The sequence below is a fragment of the Erithacus rubecula genome (genome assembly GCF_903797595.1).
Source record: "Erithacus rubecula genome assembly, chromosome: 10".
NCBI classification, from domain to species: Eukaryota; Metazoa; Chordata; class Aves; order Passeriformes; family Muscicapidae; genus Erithacus; species Erithacus rubecula.
In genome coordinates this window covers 21,426,948-21,444,833 of record NC_136662.1, presented here as the reverse complement: position 1 = coordinate 21,444,833, position 17,886 = coordinate 21,426,948, and the positions used below count along the sequence as shown (strand labels likewise).

General features: G+C 35.0%; 1 protein-coding gene across 1 annotated transcript in view; it reads left to right on the top strand.

Moving 5' to 3' along the window:
- Positions 1 to 17,886, top strand: part of FAF1 (Fas associated factor 1) — a 148,881-nt gene that overhangs the window by 64,130 nt on the left and 66,865 nt on the right. The window contains 1 exon segment of the mRNA XM_079314543.1: positions 13,163 to 13,249. Within this exon segment, the coding sequence (XP_079170669.1) occupies positions 13,163 to 13,249 (87 nt within the window).

Sequence of the window (17,886 nt, the reverse complement as noted above, 5' to 3'; positions counted from 1 at the left end):
TTTCAGTGTTGTAGACTACTTATATTTTTAATTTAGGCAGTCCAGCTCTGGAAGTCAGTTCAGTTCAGGAAAAACACCTGAACCAGAGGTTGCAGGAGCAGGACCTTAGCAGCATTTCTTTTCTTTGTAAAAGTCTTTCTGTTTGTCAAGAAAAGTTCCTCACTTGAGAGGCTTCCAGATAATTTTTGTCTTCAAATTGATCTCTAGAGTTCATTTATTTTCATTCTCCAGCAACACTTTCTCTTCATCTTCCCCAGTCTGCACCTGTGTAGGGCTTAGACTTCAGGTTTTCTAGTGTTGCTCTTGGCTTAGTGTGTTTATTTTAATTGTTGCTAATATTTTTCTGTTATCTGATAACCTGACAATTTGAACATTACTAAATTACTTTTCCCATCAACTTTTTGTATTCTACAAGTACTTATGACTCACATATACTTGTTCAAGTACTGACTTGTTTGGGGAAAAGACTTAAAGAAAGAAGAGCCATGGAGAATGCAGATTGGGCTTTTTGACCAGGTTGCAGCTGCATTTTTCAACTTAATCCTGTTTTTTGAGGAAATGTGGTTAATTTTTAAATACACTAGAAGCATTATTACTCATGAAACCAAAACAAATTTGTATGGCTTCTTTGGGTGGACATAAAAATCTATATTTGAATTGTACCTTTGCCTGATCCATTTTGTTGACTCAATGGAATTTCATCTCTTCTTCACTAACAGTTTTAGTGTCTTTAACTTTTTAAAATCCTGGTGCAGATCAATGTTCACCTTATTGTGGAAGGGGAAGGCAGGGCTGTAGTTGGCAAATACTATAGATGGCAACAATAAAGATTCTTGACTCTTATTCAGAAAACTCATGTTTTCACCTGTATTGTCATTACTGCTACACTGGAAACTGGCAGTTAAAAGAGAGAGGTGGGGGTATTAATATTTTTGTATGTTTTTAGTTCCTATATTAAAATACAAAAGCAAGTCTGGTACCTGATATTCAGTCATCTTCTTGCTTTATTTTTTTTTTTTAAATTTGTTTATTAGAAACCTGTTTCATATTGACTTTGAATACAAATAAAGATCTAGGTTTTCTACGATGTGGCAAGAAACTTTTGAAAGCCTTAAAATTGTTTGCAATGAAATTATGTTTGGGACACAAGTTCAAAGAAGCAGTGCTTTAAAATAATATACTTTATAACTTTTATCCTACATCATATAGAGGAAAATATATAATTTTTAAACATGTTAAATGCGTTCTACATGAAAGATTTTCCTCTATCTTATTAAGTAAAGGAGGGGATTTTTTGGGTGGAAGATTCCATAGTTAAAGATGTAAACCAGCAATTTCTTGCTTCTATAGCACAACATAGTTCAGAGCTGAGATTAGAGAAACCCTGTAGAGTGGCTAATACTTGAGGGCATCCCCAACTAGAAAAGTATGTGAATTTAGGCATGGGAGGAAGGAAGGATCTGCTTTAAATTTAGTGTAGGGTCACTGAGTCTTAATGATAGATTAAACAAGGGAGGTGGAATAATGAATAGGGGTATGCAATGTGTAGCACTAATACCAGAAGTCCATGGTTTTCACTGGTTATTTAATGTCTTTTCCCATATGTTTCTGAATAGAGCAGGTTATGGCAGGGATGAGCTAAGGAATAGCTTTGTTAGTGAATTGTTAAATAGACTGAATTCTCTTTCTAAAAATGTATATGTATATAGGAGAGCTGCTTGTTAAAAGTATAATCAGGCACCTTACATGCATATACCTTAAATGTAGCAATATTAGTAACTGTATTTGTAATTAATATGTGTGTGTTGATATTCTTAAAACCCACTCTGAGGTTTGGCTGCAATTATTTTCCATTGTTAAAGCAGAAATCAATTTCCTATTACTTCTGTATATTGTCAATATAAAAACCCATAAAGAAGTTTTGATTTGGTAGACACAATGATGAAATGGAGGAAGTACCCAAAAATGTTTTTGTTAGTAGAAATTTGACTGACAGCTCAATGAACATTGTTTTATAGTTTAACTTGAATTCAGAATAACAGAATAGAATACCAATTCAAATACAACCACATCAAAGAATTTATTAAGTTCATAGAGTGACTGAGAAAAGATGTCACAGTTTACTTTAGAGCTGACTTCCTACAGAGCTTTCACATAAAATCTGTCAAATACCTGATACCAACAACAGAAGTGAACCAAGCAAGTCAGCACTTGAGTTACTGATGGATTTCTGGATCACCCATTTTCTCTTTTTGTGGTAATAATACTAGAGAGTCTTCAGAGAAAATGTAGGTTGCACTTAATTTTTGCTTTGGGAAATTAATGCAACGCACAAGACCTTTTATATCTGTGGCTCATCTTCCTTTTTAGATGCACCTTGTGTCCTGCCCTAGGAATAAAGGGGCTGCAGAGTGAGTCTGCCCATTTCTCCTTACTAAGCAGCAGGTTTGCTGTGACCTTTAAGTGTAAAAGTGGAGGGAAGGGAGCAGTAAAACACTGAATTTAGAGGTATTGGAGAATTTCTTTAAGTGAAAGTGCTTCCCAACTCCCTGTGACTGTGGTGCTTTGCTTCACAAAGTTAATACGTTGAACTATTTTTCATATAATGTGCAAATTTGTAAATGCTTTTCCATTATTGGCCGTTGACAGAAATTTGTAAGAGATTTTATGTTGTCTCTAGGAGCAAAAAAATATTGGTCTTTCCCAAAAAATTTTTTTATCAATTGTCTAGAGAACAAGTAAAAACAGATGAGAAAATACTGATTTTGTGGTATTCTCTTTCTTACACCAAAATTGGTAGGCTTATCATTTAAAACAGGGATTGCTCCAAAGCAAATTTTGGTTTATGTATCTTTTAAGACTGAAACTGAATCAGTTTCTATTTTGAAATGTAACTGGGTAGGAGCAGAGGAAGATTCTGTTAATAAGTGAAATGTGTTCAGGAGTGTATTTCTTGGAGTCATAATCTGAGATTTGTGGGAGGTAGTAGAGTTCCTTTTCTCTTTGAACCAAAGTGAAAAGAAACTTTTAAATGGGAGTTTTTTGGCTGGGTTTTGGTTTTTCCTCCTTTCCCCTATATGTATCTAAATGGTGCTCTGTACTATGATTAAATGCAGTAAGAACTGGACCTTTAACTTCCATTCTTCTTATTATTAGTTCCTAAAATGACCATTTGTTTTACCATTTATTGGTTTGAGTGATTACTTTTGAAACCCCTGTATATTTCCAGGTAGGGAAGTGACCAAATTTATATATTTATTATGCTTGGGGTGTTGCAGACCAGTTACTCTTTTAAATGAAGATAAGGGTATTTGACTAGAAATAAATTTGTCTAAATTTATCTTTTGTCTTGAGCATGACAGCTGTGAAAATGTAACAGATTTTCTTTCCACTGCAAGAGTCACATCGACTTTCTCTTTTATTTCCAGTGATGATTCAGACCCTAGAAATAATCTTTCATGTCCTTATGAGTGGGAGCCTGACTATATCCATGAGAGTCACTGTGCTATAACTGAATATGGTCACAATTGATGTAGACAAGGTGGGACCAAGCCTATGTAACAGGCATGGAGATATTTTCTTACTTCCCTGCTTTAGCTCATATTTTACCATTACCCAGTAGTGTCATTGTCTTCTGGTAAGTCTGAGAAGTGTTGGGATGGACAAAATATGTATTTAATAGTTGAAATTGTGTTTTCATACCAATTTTGAATAGCTTGGATCAAAGTTAATGCTCTTGGCACATACTTTACTTTGTGATCAGTAAATATCAAGGTATTTGGCAATCTCTCAACCTTTCAGGACATAAAATCAACTGGAATTGGGACCTTGGGGGTAAAAATATTAGAAACTATGTACCTTTCATATTGCAACTGAATGTTTTGCCAAAAGAGTATTTGCCTGTTGCTGGGGATCTGGTAATGGATGCCTGAGGAGCAGTTGCCTTTTGCCTTTCCCAATGTGCAGAGAGGTGAGTTAAAAGTTTCCATGGAGCAGTGCTGGGTCATTTAGGTAGCTAATAAGTGCTGTTTTGTAAAATGACCATTCCTAATGAATGGAAAAACAAGCTAGGACTTCAAAATGTATCTTTTCTGTGTCAATGCATGTCAGTCAATCAAACAAGCAAACAAACAAACTTCAGATATTATCAGCAGTTTTATTTTGTTAGTAGAAGTGTTTAAGGCGTTTTCAAATAAATTTGTAAAATTGTTTTGGCAGTAAGTCTTTGTTGTTTGATCTCTTTTAACCCTAATCACATCTTCCTTTCAATCTCTAATGTCACAGCTAGCTCACACTCTTAATTCTTTCATACCCCATTTCAACCTCATGCTTGTGTGCTGCTAAATTTTTTTAAAAATACTCATGTCTCTTGCCCCAATTTCTTAAGAATGTGTTTTCCCTTCTCCTTCTATAGGAATTTGTTTCTTCTTTTAACCTTCTATTAAAAAAATCAAAGGGTCATGCAGTTTAAAGTTCAGAGGGGATTATCACAATTAGGTCTCCTAGGCACTACAAGCAATGAATAATAATAATTATGTGAGCTGAACCTTTGCACAGTGCAGGCCATATAGCAGCATCCAGGAACTTCAGCATCAGCTTTAGAAGATTGTACTTTGCATTTAGCAAAAATGCTGGTTTAGAAGGATAGCTGATTTTAAGGATTTAAAGATGGATATCATCAAGAAGGTTTCTTTATTTTACAGAATTAAAACATGCATATATGCTGTCAGAAAACTGAGGCATTGAGATCTAAACCCACATTTTAAAGATAGCCAGACAGCTATATATATAATTTTAATATGGTGTATAGTACAATATTGTGAATGTACTTAACATTTGCCACATGCTGCAGCCCATGAAAAGGCTGATTCAAGGCAGTGGCAAAAAGTACCTTGAAGAGAGCTCAGATGAATTCTCAAAATTGTCTGGACAGGAAGCTGAGGTTGGAAAAATATCTTGCTAAGTATATGAGGACATTTGGTGTGCTTGGGACACCCATCTTTTCAGATTGTTGTGTGTCTGTCTGTGTGTATACATATATACATGTTTATATATACACACACACACACACACACACACATGTATATGTATTACATGAGGCAATCAGAAGTTCACACATCAGAAGATTCAGTAGAATTTTGCTGTAGCCTTGCTTTTATTTTCTGTTCCAAAATTTGCAGGTTTTAACCAAAGTTATACTAGTATTACCTAATGAGCCATTTTATTGTAGGCTGTAATGGTGAGATACACACTTGGCACAGATCCATTAGAAAAGGTCAAATTACATCCAAGAAGGGTTGGTTTAAAAGAGATGTAAACTATGAGCTCAAATTAATGAAATAGAGGATAATGAAGTATGAATAATTGTGAAATCTATGAAAATAATTAATTCACAACATTACTTCTATTGCTGAAAGGAAACTGCCAAACACTTCTTTGCAAAAACTTATAAAATATATTAAAAAAACCAACTTATAAAATGTTGTTACACTTAATTAATTTTTAAATAACCTGGTCATTCCCAAACTGGATGAACTTCTGATAACTCCTGGTTGACAAAAATTTCAAAAATTATTTGAATAAGTTTTCCAGTTGCCCAATGGGGCTGTGAAGTGAGTAGGTGATGTCATGGAAAGTCACAGCTGTAGAACAACAGGACAGAGCACAGCCAGCTAGCTCAGGAAAAACCAGTTTATTTTCTGAATTTAGGACATTTAAAGTTTGCTAGTACTATTTCAAAAAAGCTATTTGGAGTAGCTGTAGTCATCAAGAATTTATATGAATGAAATGGAATTAATTCGGGTTATTTTGGATTTTGTTTGATGGCACATGATGTATGTAAATCTGAGGGAATGAGTCTGTCAGAGCTTGACTAGGGAGTAAAAAATCCACGTCTTTCTGGAAGTGGTGCTAGTTCCTCATATTTAGTGCCTTATTTTCCTAAATGAGATGCTTTTATAAACTGCTTTGGTGAATCATCTCTCTATTAAGGTTACTGTCTGCTTACAGATTCTTTCTCCTGAAAGTTTTCCTCCCTCTCCCATTTTAAAATACATAATAGCCAAGTAACACATTGACTTTACATTTACTTACCTTAATCTGTCAAAGCAGTTACCAGTTTTTCCTTGCCTCATCTCTCAAACTCAATGTAATGTTTATATTAAAATATTCATTTAATCCCTAGATACATTAAGTTCTTACTCCACCTTTTCGACAAAGAGAGGCAAAATTCATGCACTTCAAACTCTCTTCTAAATACTGAAAGAATTGGAAATATCAAAAAATACATTTGCTCTGTCTTTAATATTATATAATCTTGGTTTGAGCTCTTATCAGCAAAATGTCACCAAAAATTGTACATTATTTTCCAGATCTGAGCTAATTTGAACAATTTCTCCAAGCTTTTAATGAAGATACTGGCCCAGTATTGAGTGCTGCAGTACAGTACAACCCATTTTTGACAGAGTTTAAACTGGGTTTATTTGGGTTCAAACACTGTTCAAACACTGCATTTCTGTCCATGAAATATTTAATTAATTATTAATTATAATGACAAATTAATTATTATTTATTTAATTTTAGGAAAATGGTACACAAAAACCTGGCATAAAATTTTCTATTAGTTGTGTGTGTGTGTGTTGTAACTCACTGATGAATTCTGCTTTTTATGTGGCTGATGTACAATGGACATTCAGATCCTCTCAGGGCCCTTTGGGAAGGCCTGAAATTGCATTTTGCTTTTAATTACAAAATGAAACAGTCCTGAGAGGAAAGAGAATCCTACTTTCATGAGCTATGTATGTTTAGGTGCTTTTATTTGTTTCAGTTTTACTAGTCATAATAGAATAAGCAAGTAATGTATTTTAGACATTGAATTAAAATCAGTTATATTAGAATAGAATGCAATTCTGTTCTGCATTAAACAAGAAGCATGATTTCAAAGCTTTAGCCTACTAAGTGGAAAAACTTAATAAATACAGACCTGAATATTTTCAGCAATGTTAAAAGCAAAAATAGTAATTTAAAGGAAGAGATATGGAATGAAAAATTAATTAGAGAATGTATTTTAGTAAAACACACAGTGAAGTTCCTGCACATTTTATAAAAGTGCTGAATCATGACTGACTTTTGGCTGATAGGCTTGGGCAGGTGAGGTTTTCTTTTGCATTCAGTATAGATTTTAAATATTTACATTGGAAATGTATTTTTTCCTTTAGATTACAACAGAGTGAATTGAATATGTGTAAATGTAAGTAGCATACTGAGTCTTCCTTAGAGAGTTTCTGGTATAAAATCTGCAAGAAGCAGATGCTGTTATTTAAAAATTCCCCAATCCTGACATCTTAATTCATTAATTGGAAGCATTCTGTAATTTAAACTTCAGTCAGCTGCTAGAAGGAAAGGCAGGTTATCATTTGATGCCTTTAGAATTGCACTATTATTTCCAAAGTAAAACTTAGACTAAAATTATTTTTTTTTCTTTAAATGGCCTTTTAAGGAAAGGTTTTAATGTATTTTATTGTATTTTGTGTTGAAAATATAAGAACACAAGCAAAATTGTGAGTGGAGCAGACTTAGAACCTTTCTTAAATGAGTCTTGGGTAAAGTAACCTGAAGTTCTGCTTTGGGTGTTAGTGGTGGCATATACAGTGCATTACATTACTGTATGTGAATATATCCTCCCTGTGGGTAGCTGCCTAAAAATTTCTTATTTTTGAGGAAATGCAGTTTCTCCTCTGGCTCATGATATCCTTTTCCTGATAAAATGCAAAATCCTTTTTCTCTGCTAAGAGAATACCTTAAATATGGATTTCTTGTTTTGGTTTGTTATTTTCCCTCCTAACTTCTTCAGTTTGTGTCTTGTGGTTTTCTCTTACTGTGGACCAAATATATTGCAATAGGTGGTGGCAGAGGTGCTTATTCAGAAATTCCTTCTCTCTAGTTTTGCATCTCTGTATTTTTAATAATTATTGTTAGTCCACTAAAAATCAACTGAAATCACCCTTTTATCTACTGATCTTTTTCCTCATACGTGTTGATAACATCATTATCTTTTTCAAATTCACCATAATATCACCTTTGATGCTTCTCTGTGCTGGATTCTGCCGTGCTTCCCATCTACTCCTGCCAGATTCCCAGTGCTCTTTGCTATCTGTTGGAATTTGGCTGGCAGATATGTTAAAAGCTTTCACCTATAATCTTTATAATCATTAAGCCTGTCACTTTAGCTGGGTTTGCCTCCTTTCTTTCCATCTTTCTTCACCAAAATGCTTCTGCTGACTTTGGAGTTCTTCCTGGCACTGCCCCATCCATATCATTGCTAACAACTTTGATTACTTGTCTTGACTTCTTGTGTCTTACAATGTCAAAGTCAAGATTTCTGCTGTACCATCAGTGCCTCATGCAACCTTGGACTGTCTGCATCTGATCTCATTTCCCTGCATCCCCCAACTCACATTCCACATTCCTCACAGTCCTCTGACTTTATTGCTCCTTTTGTCTGCCTTTCATGCACTCATTTTTGCACTGTCTTTCATGCTGCCTATGTGCCTGGAACAGTCTTTAGCATCTCAGCCAATTTACAGCTTTGCATAAATTATATTTAATAATAAGACTAACAAAAGTTCATTATGTACATTATTTCACTTAACTTTGTACCTGCATAAGCGGAAAACAGCCTGAGGGAAACTACTGTTAAACTTTGTTGTGATTTGTTGTGATTCAAAGATACAGATTCAGGCATGACAGTTCTTCAATGATTCAGCATAAATTTAATTTTTTTAATCATTTAGTAAGCGTTAGAGCTTTGTTTTTTGAGGTAAATTTTAGATTTTTCTGATTCAGAGATGAGAAAATAGCTTCTTATTCCTGCTAAGTGCAATCACCAGGAGGTTGTTCACAGTACCTGGTACAGACTTTTTGCTCTGTGGTACCTTTTGCTTCACTTTATTCTTACTAATATGTGGCAGGACTTTGAATGTTGGGTTTGCACCGTATCTGCAAACAAAAGTGTATCTTTTGTGTTTAACCTTGCTTTCAAAGCAACCTTTTCACCTATTTAAAGAAACTAGTGAAAGGTAGGAAGGTAACACACTGCCTCTATCTGGGAAGTTTCCTGAGTGTGTTGGCTACTTTGACGTATGAGTTTTCTTAAAATATTAGAAGTTGTTAAATATTTTAACTCCCTTCTAAAACCGGTGAAAATGAGCTGAAGGTAAAACTTCACATGGATTTCCAGCATCAATGTATAAATGCAAGGCAGGGCATTATGCAGGAATTAAACATAATTTTCCAAGTAAGACTGCATCTGAAATATATGGGCTATTTTTTTCTTTTTTCTGTTTAAATGGTTGTATTGATACTGTTTACAGCTGAGTAGTGAAACAAAATAGATGTGCTTTTAATTTGTTTTTAAATGATCTCTTATATTCTGGAGATGATGATCTGAAGGGTGGCTGCCATAGTAATGTGCCAGTCACCATGGCATCTGAACATTATGAAAAGACATTCTGGGCTGCACAAAGACAATGCCACCAATTCGTATTTCAAACTGATCAAAAGTGTGGGACCAAAAAGTTTGCCAATAAATGTAGCTCAGTGGATGGCACTGCGGTTTAGAGTTTGCTTCACACAATAAGGATTTCTGTCCTCCTCTCAATGCCAAGTGAATTTTTAAGTAAAATCCTCAACACAGACTTTGTCCATTTACTGTGCTAACTTTTTCCAGTTGTGTGAAGTGTGTGCCTGTAGGTTTTTATTGGTCCAGTGAAGGAGCAGTTCACAGTTCTGCTTTATATGAATCTTTACAACATTTTCCTCCTCGTGGATTTTTTCACTCTAAACTGAAAATAAGTCAGTAAATGAAGAAAGGGCTTTACTATACTCAATTAGTAAACATTCTAATCTCTAAAACATTTTGCAATCTGCTTTCGTAATAGTCTTCTAAATATCAAAGAAACCAAAAATCAAATCGTCATTTAAAAGCAAGCTTATTTTATCTTCAGTAATTGATTGTGGCTTGTTGTTTGAAAGAGCACTGCTTTGGCATGAATTCCAAATCCAGTTATGATCTTAACTCAAGCAGTTTGTTTAATCAAACATTACTCTAATCAGTCTTACATGGTCCCCTACCCAGCCAGCCCTGCCTGTAACAACTGGTTTATTCTGCGACGAGTTGCTCAACAGATGTCATTGTGGTAGAATAATGCAGCAGAATACTTGTGCGTTGGCTAAAATTACTTCAACTTTGATCACTTTTGTCCAGCACATCAGTCTGGCATTGTGCTTTATACCAACATAACACTTTACCCCGAGCATGCCTTTCAAGCTTAGAATAGCAGAGGAATGTTATTGAATTCAGTGCAGTTACAGATGAGTTAATGAAAGAAGGGAAATACTGTTTTTTTCATAATGCCTTTCTGTTGTACTTTGGAATTAAAAGGGAATTTGAGGAATGTGACTTCCGAGTTATTTATTTTTACTTCTGAAGGCTTTTTGAAAACAATATTATGTAGTCCTATTGATCCCGTGTTTCTGTAAATAAGTTTCACTTGTTTAAAAGTAGCGCACTTTGGAGTTTTATATTGTGAAAATAATATTATTTCTGGTGTTTAGCTGGAAAATAAATATTTCACAGGACAGTTTATCCTGGTTTTTAATGCAGGAAAACTAAGCCACCAAGAACTGTGTCCTCATGATCACACATAGATCAGGATTGTTACATTTTGGGTTGTTGTGGGGTCAGTATGACGCAATATTTCTTTACAAAGCCATCAAGGACACTATGAGGAAGCACTAAAATGAAATCCACTTGAATTGCTAATAGATACTTCAGTATTTTGTGTCTTAAAGACTTGCTGTTCTTTCATTTTTTTTTAGTTAAAATATAGTTTTAATTTTTTTAAAAAAATGAAGCATAGTTCCCAGGTCAGTTTCCCTGCAAAACCTCCTGAACAAAACCAATATTAACATAAAGGTTATCATCTGTACATGTAATTTACCAGTTATAGGAAAAAAATGGAGAGATATCTTAATGATTCTAAAAGATACAGTGAATACAAAGCTAAGTTGAAAATCCAAGCTCAGCTTGTTCTGATACTGAAATGTCCAAGTAAGAAACCCACATGGTCTCATTCCTTAGTGAGATACAGACTCAAGAGTTGTAAGTATTATGTCTTACTCTTGGAGAATAAGTTGAAGCTCTTCTTTCCCACTCATGTGTGCAGAATATTTTTATTCAGAAAGCTTTAAACTGATACAGTGGAAATTATTATCTGCACAACCCATGTATTGAGTCCAGAAATGTGAGACAGTGCTTCACAGTTTTTCCTAAGGGGCACTTTATTAGCATGAAATAACTGCTAGTATGAAAAATAATGGGAAAGAGCAACCATAATTGAAGGGAAGGTCTGAAAATATAATAAGGGCACTGTACTTTGTGCTGGATCTCAATATGCCCTGGATTCTCTCAGTTCTGGGTATTTGTTGGCAACCTTGTGGCTGTGCCATTAAGAATCTTTTGAAGAATGTGGCCCAAATCAACATTTGTGAGGAAGACTATGTTTGCAAATCCCTGCACACGGATTCTTCATCATTTATTGTTGTACAGAATTTAAGAGAGAGGTTCCATGGAGCATTTATCTCTAAAGGTGATACAGAAAAAGAATTTTGGTGCTATTTCATTATGCAAAAATATTTTTAGATTAAAATCTCTTGACAGATGTTTCATGTAGATCCTGTACTAAAAATAAATTACAAATTTTAGAGATAGCCTATGTACTTTCCATATGTTTATATTACTTTACCATGGAGTCAAACCTCAGTGATGCTGCAGTGCTGAAGATATGTCAAGTACTGATTAATAGGTAGGATCAAATGATATAAAATTCCTCTCTTACTCTATTATCTTCCTAAGAATGGTAGTGTAGAATATTCTTTCATTCATTTCTGCAATATAAAACCTTTAAATGGATTATGTTAGCATTTTCTATTTTGGCAATTTTTAGCTTTTTTTTTCCTCATTATTGCAAACTATTTTTCTGTTCAGAAAACGTTATCAACGCAGGGTAAGTGCACTAGATTATAGGCAAGGTGCTAGCTCAAGATCTTCTCCTGCTGACAGCTATAATATAATAAATTTAAGTTTTTTGAGTTCATGGAACTTTTAGTAATTCTCATAGCAGAAGTTAGAACATGATTAATTGCTGTTTGTTTCCTGTTGACAAGTGAGCAAGTGAAAATCTAAAGAAGGCATCAAAGGGCAGTTTTTGGAGTAGCCTTGTAATTTCCTTTAAGTCAAATATTATCCATCTGCCTTAATATCTTTTGTTTTAATGAGTTCTTGTGTTTGTTAGTATTGGAATATGCAGCCCTCTCAGATCCAAGATTAGGATGCAGAACTTATGACTTGCTCAGATATTTTGCTGAGAGAGTGGTCATAGAAAATATTATTTTAAAGTATCAACCCTTAGTTTTATCTCTTTGAGAATGTTTTCCTGAGTGCAGTGGAGGTTGTTTGGATCTGTCTAGACCTTTGCAAATGTATTCTCATGTATTGGGGATGGACCATGGACCATATGTTCCCAATTTTATGAAAGGCAAACTTAATAAATTATTTTGGATGCGGCTCTGAGCAACCTGATGTAGTGGAAAGTGTCTCTGCCCAGGGCAGGGGGTCGGAATGGGAGGATCTTTAAGGTTTCTTCCAACCCAGACCATTCTGTGGTTCCTATGGAAAGCCACTGTTGCTCACTACAACATTTGATACGATTTTCACCCAGTGTTTTCAGGGGAAAATTTATTAGCAAAACATGCAGCAGAATTTTTGCTATTGCCTTCTGCTTCCCTTAACTTTTTTTCATTACTTTATAATACTTTTTACTTGGCAATTTTCTCTTATGATTTTTTTTCACATTTAAAATGCTGGATTAATAAGGAATCACTTTGAATGGTAATTTTTAGATTTTAATTCATTTTTCTTCAGCACATTTCTTCAGTTGCTTTTGGCTGTATAACCTGCTGACCACATCTGAATCTAGGAGCGTTGAAGGAACAGATTTTCCAATAACCAGAAAAAATAGAAAGCTTGGGGCTGTGATGAAAACAATGTCATTTGGCTGCCTTTTTTAGAGCAAGTTCTGATTTATTTTTATCTTTCTTCCAGGTCAAGCGGAATGTGTATGACCTGACCAGTATCCCTGTCCGACACCAGCTGTGGGAGGGTTGGCCTTCTTCTGCCACGGATGACTCGGTGAGTTCCTTTGCTTCCCATCTCATTCCTTCCTAAAAGTGGCTGGTTTTACATGGATTTTTGATTGGAATCACTCAGAGGCATTTACTGCCTCATGTGCAATACCTTGATGTTACACACATTCAGAGTTTTGTCCTGGAAGATACAAATGCTCAAGGTTGGGATGGCTGGAGCTCAGGGAGATGATTGCTGTGTGTCAGATTCAGTGCATGTTTCAGATAAAAAGGAGACATTCTAGAAAGAGTTGTTGACAATTAATGCTGAAGCAAAGCTGTGCAGCATTTTGGAAGTTGAAGTCTATTGAGTGATTGAATTTAAGGCAAAAAGCCCTGATTTTTATGTATGCTCTGAGTGTACATCCTAGGTATTTTTCACAGTACATTAGCTCACCCAGTTCATGCTCAAACCTCTGCTAGTATTTCCCAGTGGCAGCCATTGAGGTCTGCCTTTCTTTAGAAAAAACGACTAAAAAATACCTAAAAGGGTGAAATAATTATATAGTTATGTTGTATGTAGGTTTGGTGACCTGAGAAAAATGTAGAAAAATTAAGTATTCTATTGAACCTGAATGTTCTACAAAGTGAAAATGAATTTGGAATTTACTTTCTTACACATTACCATTATCTGCCATGCATTACTTTCCTGTCCATTTCTGCTCTCTTCTTGTAACGGCAGAATTGCTGTTTGAATATGACTGCTCCTTTTTTTGTTCTGGGTAAAGTATTTATGCCAGTTTTAAGAAAAACAAAAGGAAAAAGCTGTCTGAATTTCCATTGTACTTGTAAAATATGTCTGTGGTGGTGTTTGCAAAAGCAGTAAATTTGAGGAAGGTGAGTAAATCCCAGTCCATGTATTCAAGGGCATATCTGAGCCAATAGATGCAAGGTCTGAAATAACAGAATGGTGTCATGTGGTAATTACAGGCTTTGAAATGTGGATCCATTTTAACATTTTATTAGTTTACATTAGCCCAAAAAAGAATTGGAAACTCAACACTTTTAATCTGTTTTCCCACAGCTGTTAGGTTTTTACCTATTTTCCCCCTCCTTTTCTTTTGAATAGGATGCATCACATATGTAAAACTCATGAATCTCCTGTAAGACTTTTTTTTATAAGTGACATTGTTGCAGGTGAATTTTTCCCCTTTTCATCTTTAATGAAAGTGGTGAATGTTGAGTCATCTGCTCTGAAGCAGACAAGTCCTTAAAGCTCACTGCTGGAGTCTGGTGGAGCTGGAACTTGTCAGCTGTGTAAACAGATTGGAGTGTGTTGCCAACAAAAATACAATTAATTTCTGTCTAAAATTAGAGGCCCTGGCTTACTATTTATAAAGATTTAATGATAGCAATGACTATCTATGCTCCTGTGATCTGAACATTTTTTTTTCCAAATTAGAACTATTTGGTAATAATTACTTTAGTAATTAATGATGATCTCTTGAGTTCAGTGGCAAATTTTTAAGATCACTTTTTCCATCGTGAGTTTTTAATTTGCTGTTTTGTTGGGTATCCCCCTGCAATTAAGGAGTTAAAGAAAGACTTGATTAAAATACTTTTTCATTTGCATGTTATGCAGCATAAGAAATACTTTGTAATACCACAGGAGGTTTTTTCAGTGCAGTTCTCGTTAACCTTTGGCTTAGCAAACAGGACAACTAAATAGACTTGGCATAATTGGATTCCTGTATCATCTTGAGTCTCTTATGAACCTGCCAGACTCCAGTCTTCTGACATTATCAGGAAATTTAGTGGAGTCAATAGTAATTTAAAACATTGTTGCTTCATCTCCCTTCAGAGTTAAGGTATGTTCTCTGCTTGTACTACCTAATGGAATATGGGATACTGTAAGAATTGTCAATAACTCTTTCAGATCCTTCTGCACACTTTCACCAGGGAGATGGATGTCAAAACCTCCCCATGCAGGAGAATGTTTTTGTGCTGTGACAGTTTGACTGTGGGAAACAAGGTGTACACAGGTCTTGCAAATCTAATTTCACTGTTTGGCAAGGACAAGTTTTAGCTTTTATTGAATCTCAATAAGTTTAATGGCACAAATTATATCTGTTCTGCTCATTAAAGTTCAAAGTAAATGTATGAGTTTTAACTCATTCTTTTTTTAAAAATGTGTTTATGTAAGTAAAACTTAAATATATTCCAAATGTTAACTTATCTATTTTTGCGCATATAGCATCAAGTGATACAGTAAAGTCTTGAAAATAATCCTAGAAAATAAAAAAAGCAATTAGAACTTACTTTAAATACATTCACAATATGTTCTCAATTTTTGTTTTGGATTTTGTAGCAATCTTAGCACTGCAGAGTTTGTAAGATGCCAGAATAATTTAGTAAAATTTCTGAAATTTTTTTCTGGGCTTTTTTTTTTCCTCTATTGATCAAAATTCTGGACTTTCACTGGTAATTATCACTAGTGTCAGGTGGAATGAGCAATTTTCAAATATGTGTTTACTGTAAAAAAAAATTTTAGATCAGTTGTAGGTGATGTTTAGTTACAGTTTTTACATGGAAGCATTGTGATTTTATTTATATGTATGGCTGACTTTTTGGGTGTTAGTTTTACATGTGTATGTTTGAAGTAAAACTCTCCTTTGCCCCATGAGGTCACTGGGGTTTGGTTTATTTCAGTAGAATGAATTGTTGTCTGTGATGTTTCGGTGTTTTTTGGTAGCATAGAACACCACCCCATAGAGGAAGCAGGAGAGAAGTTGCTTTCTTGCTGCTTTTTGTTCTTGGGATTTAAGCTGCAGGTTTTTTTCTTAATTAGTTGGTTGTTTTAAGTCATTGCAGCTCAGCAGTGAGAAATTTTGCTTCTTTGTAAGTAACGACAGCGAGCTTGTCAAAATGGAACATATTTCTGCATCCAAAAGATGTGGAAGCTCTAGGGTGAGGTTTGAGGAGGGGAAAGGGGGGAGAGATAAAGGCAGAAATGAGGTGCCTGGTGCTGTGACTGTGCCCTGGCACACAGATCCCATCCAGGGGAGCTCAGCTCTGTTCCCAGCACAGCGCAGCTGGTCCAGACCTTGAATCCTCATCTCACATCAGGTGACCCCACTTGTTCATGGTGCAGGTGAGCCATTGGGTATTTGCTTGAGCAGCAGTAGGTGCCACTGACAACTTACTCAGCTGAGCAGTCACATTTCAGGCAGGACAACGCTGAGGGTCTGCATCATCTCTTGGGAGCACAACCACCTTTATCCCCTGTGATCAGGACCACCTTCACTTCTGTGGGGGCTGTATCAGATGTTGTTGACATTCCTTAGCTGAATTTAATAGAGAATTCTGGGCTATTAAAAAATCTCAAACGTTTATGGATGATCCAATTAGCATTGCTGTTGTATTTAGCGATTTCTTTGCTAAATACTAAGCACAGCGTCTGCACAAATAGAAAGTAAGAATGCTGATAAATGAGGTTCTGGTACAAAGTGAAACAATTTATGACACTTTTTGGCTGATCTCCAGGTTTTTGAAGAGGTTGAGTATTAAGCATCTGAGTAATTAGTATTTGGGAGTATATATTTCTTTCCCTTTCCTGGTCTTAACAGTTCTTAACAGAAAGTTCATTACCACATGCTGTCATTGTGATATAAAAACAAGTTTTGAGGTTTACATTTGCTGGCTGTTTAATTGTAATGGATGCCATGTCTGCATTTGCTGCATCACTTGGAGTCTTCCCTCTGGAACTGATTGAGTAAAAAATGAATAGTCCTGACAGAGAAAGTGTCTGCTAATCAGAAGTGTAAAATTTGCTATATTTAAATTAAAATACACACCTCATTAGGAAATATCATCCTTTTTTCCCCCTGTAAGAATATAATAATAATAATTTGCCTTGTCTGTAATGTTAATTACTTTGTGTGTTTCTTTCATTTAGTGATTCTCATCAATCACTTGCAGTAGAGTAGTAGGGTGGATCTGGCAGGATCCTTTTATTTTAGTCTGTTTCATTATGTGGGTTCAGGAATATGGTAAAGTTTCAATTTAACATTTATACTATAATCTTAATTTAGTAGTGAAAATTTTTAGACAGTCTTCTCAGTCTTGTAAGTTCATGGTAATCTATGAAGCAGCATATTACTCATGATTAAGAAATACAAAAGTAACTGAGTAATTTAATAAACGGGTCCTAAATGTCTTTGTTTTAGATAACATTCTGACTTTGACCTATGGCTTGCTTGGATGCTTTTATGTGGATTGGAATTTGATGAATTATTGTGTTCTTTCCTCAGAAAAACTGAGGAGGTTACCATGAGTCCTTCTCCACTTCTTTAACCACACCCCCTTGACTATTTTCAATTTATAAAAGTGAAGATAAAGTGATTTGAACTAATTTAGTGTATGCAAAAATTACTGTGTCAGGGATAATCACTTCTGTCTTAAGATTTTGCAGTTTTGTCACAGGAGAGTTTATTAAGGATTGTCCAATTTTAAGACAAAAGATAACTCAATTGAAATGACTTACACTTATCACATTGGTTTTGGGAAGGATTCATTTCCTCACTGTGTGATAATGAGTCCAACCATGTTGGATCCTGAGGGAGAAAAATTTTTATTGTATTCTGCTGACACTTCAATTTCTTGTGGACCAGTTTTAATGTTATTGTTCTTAATTGTTAAAGATCA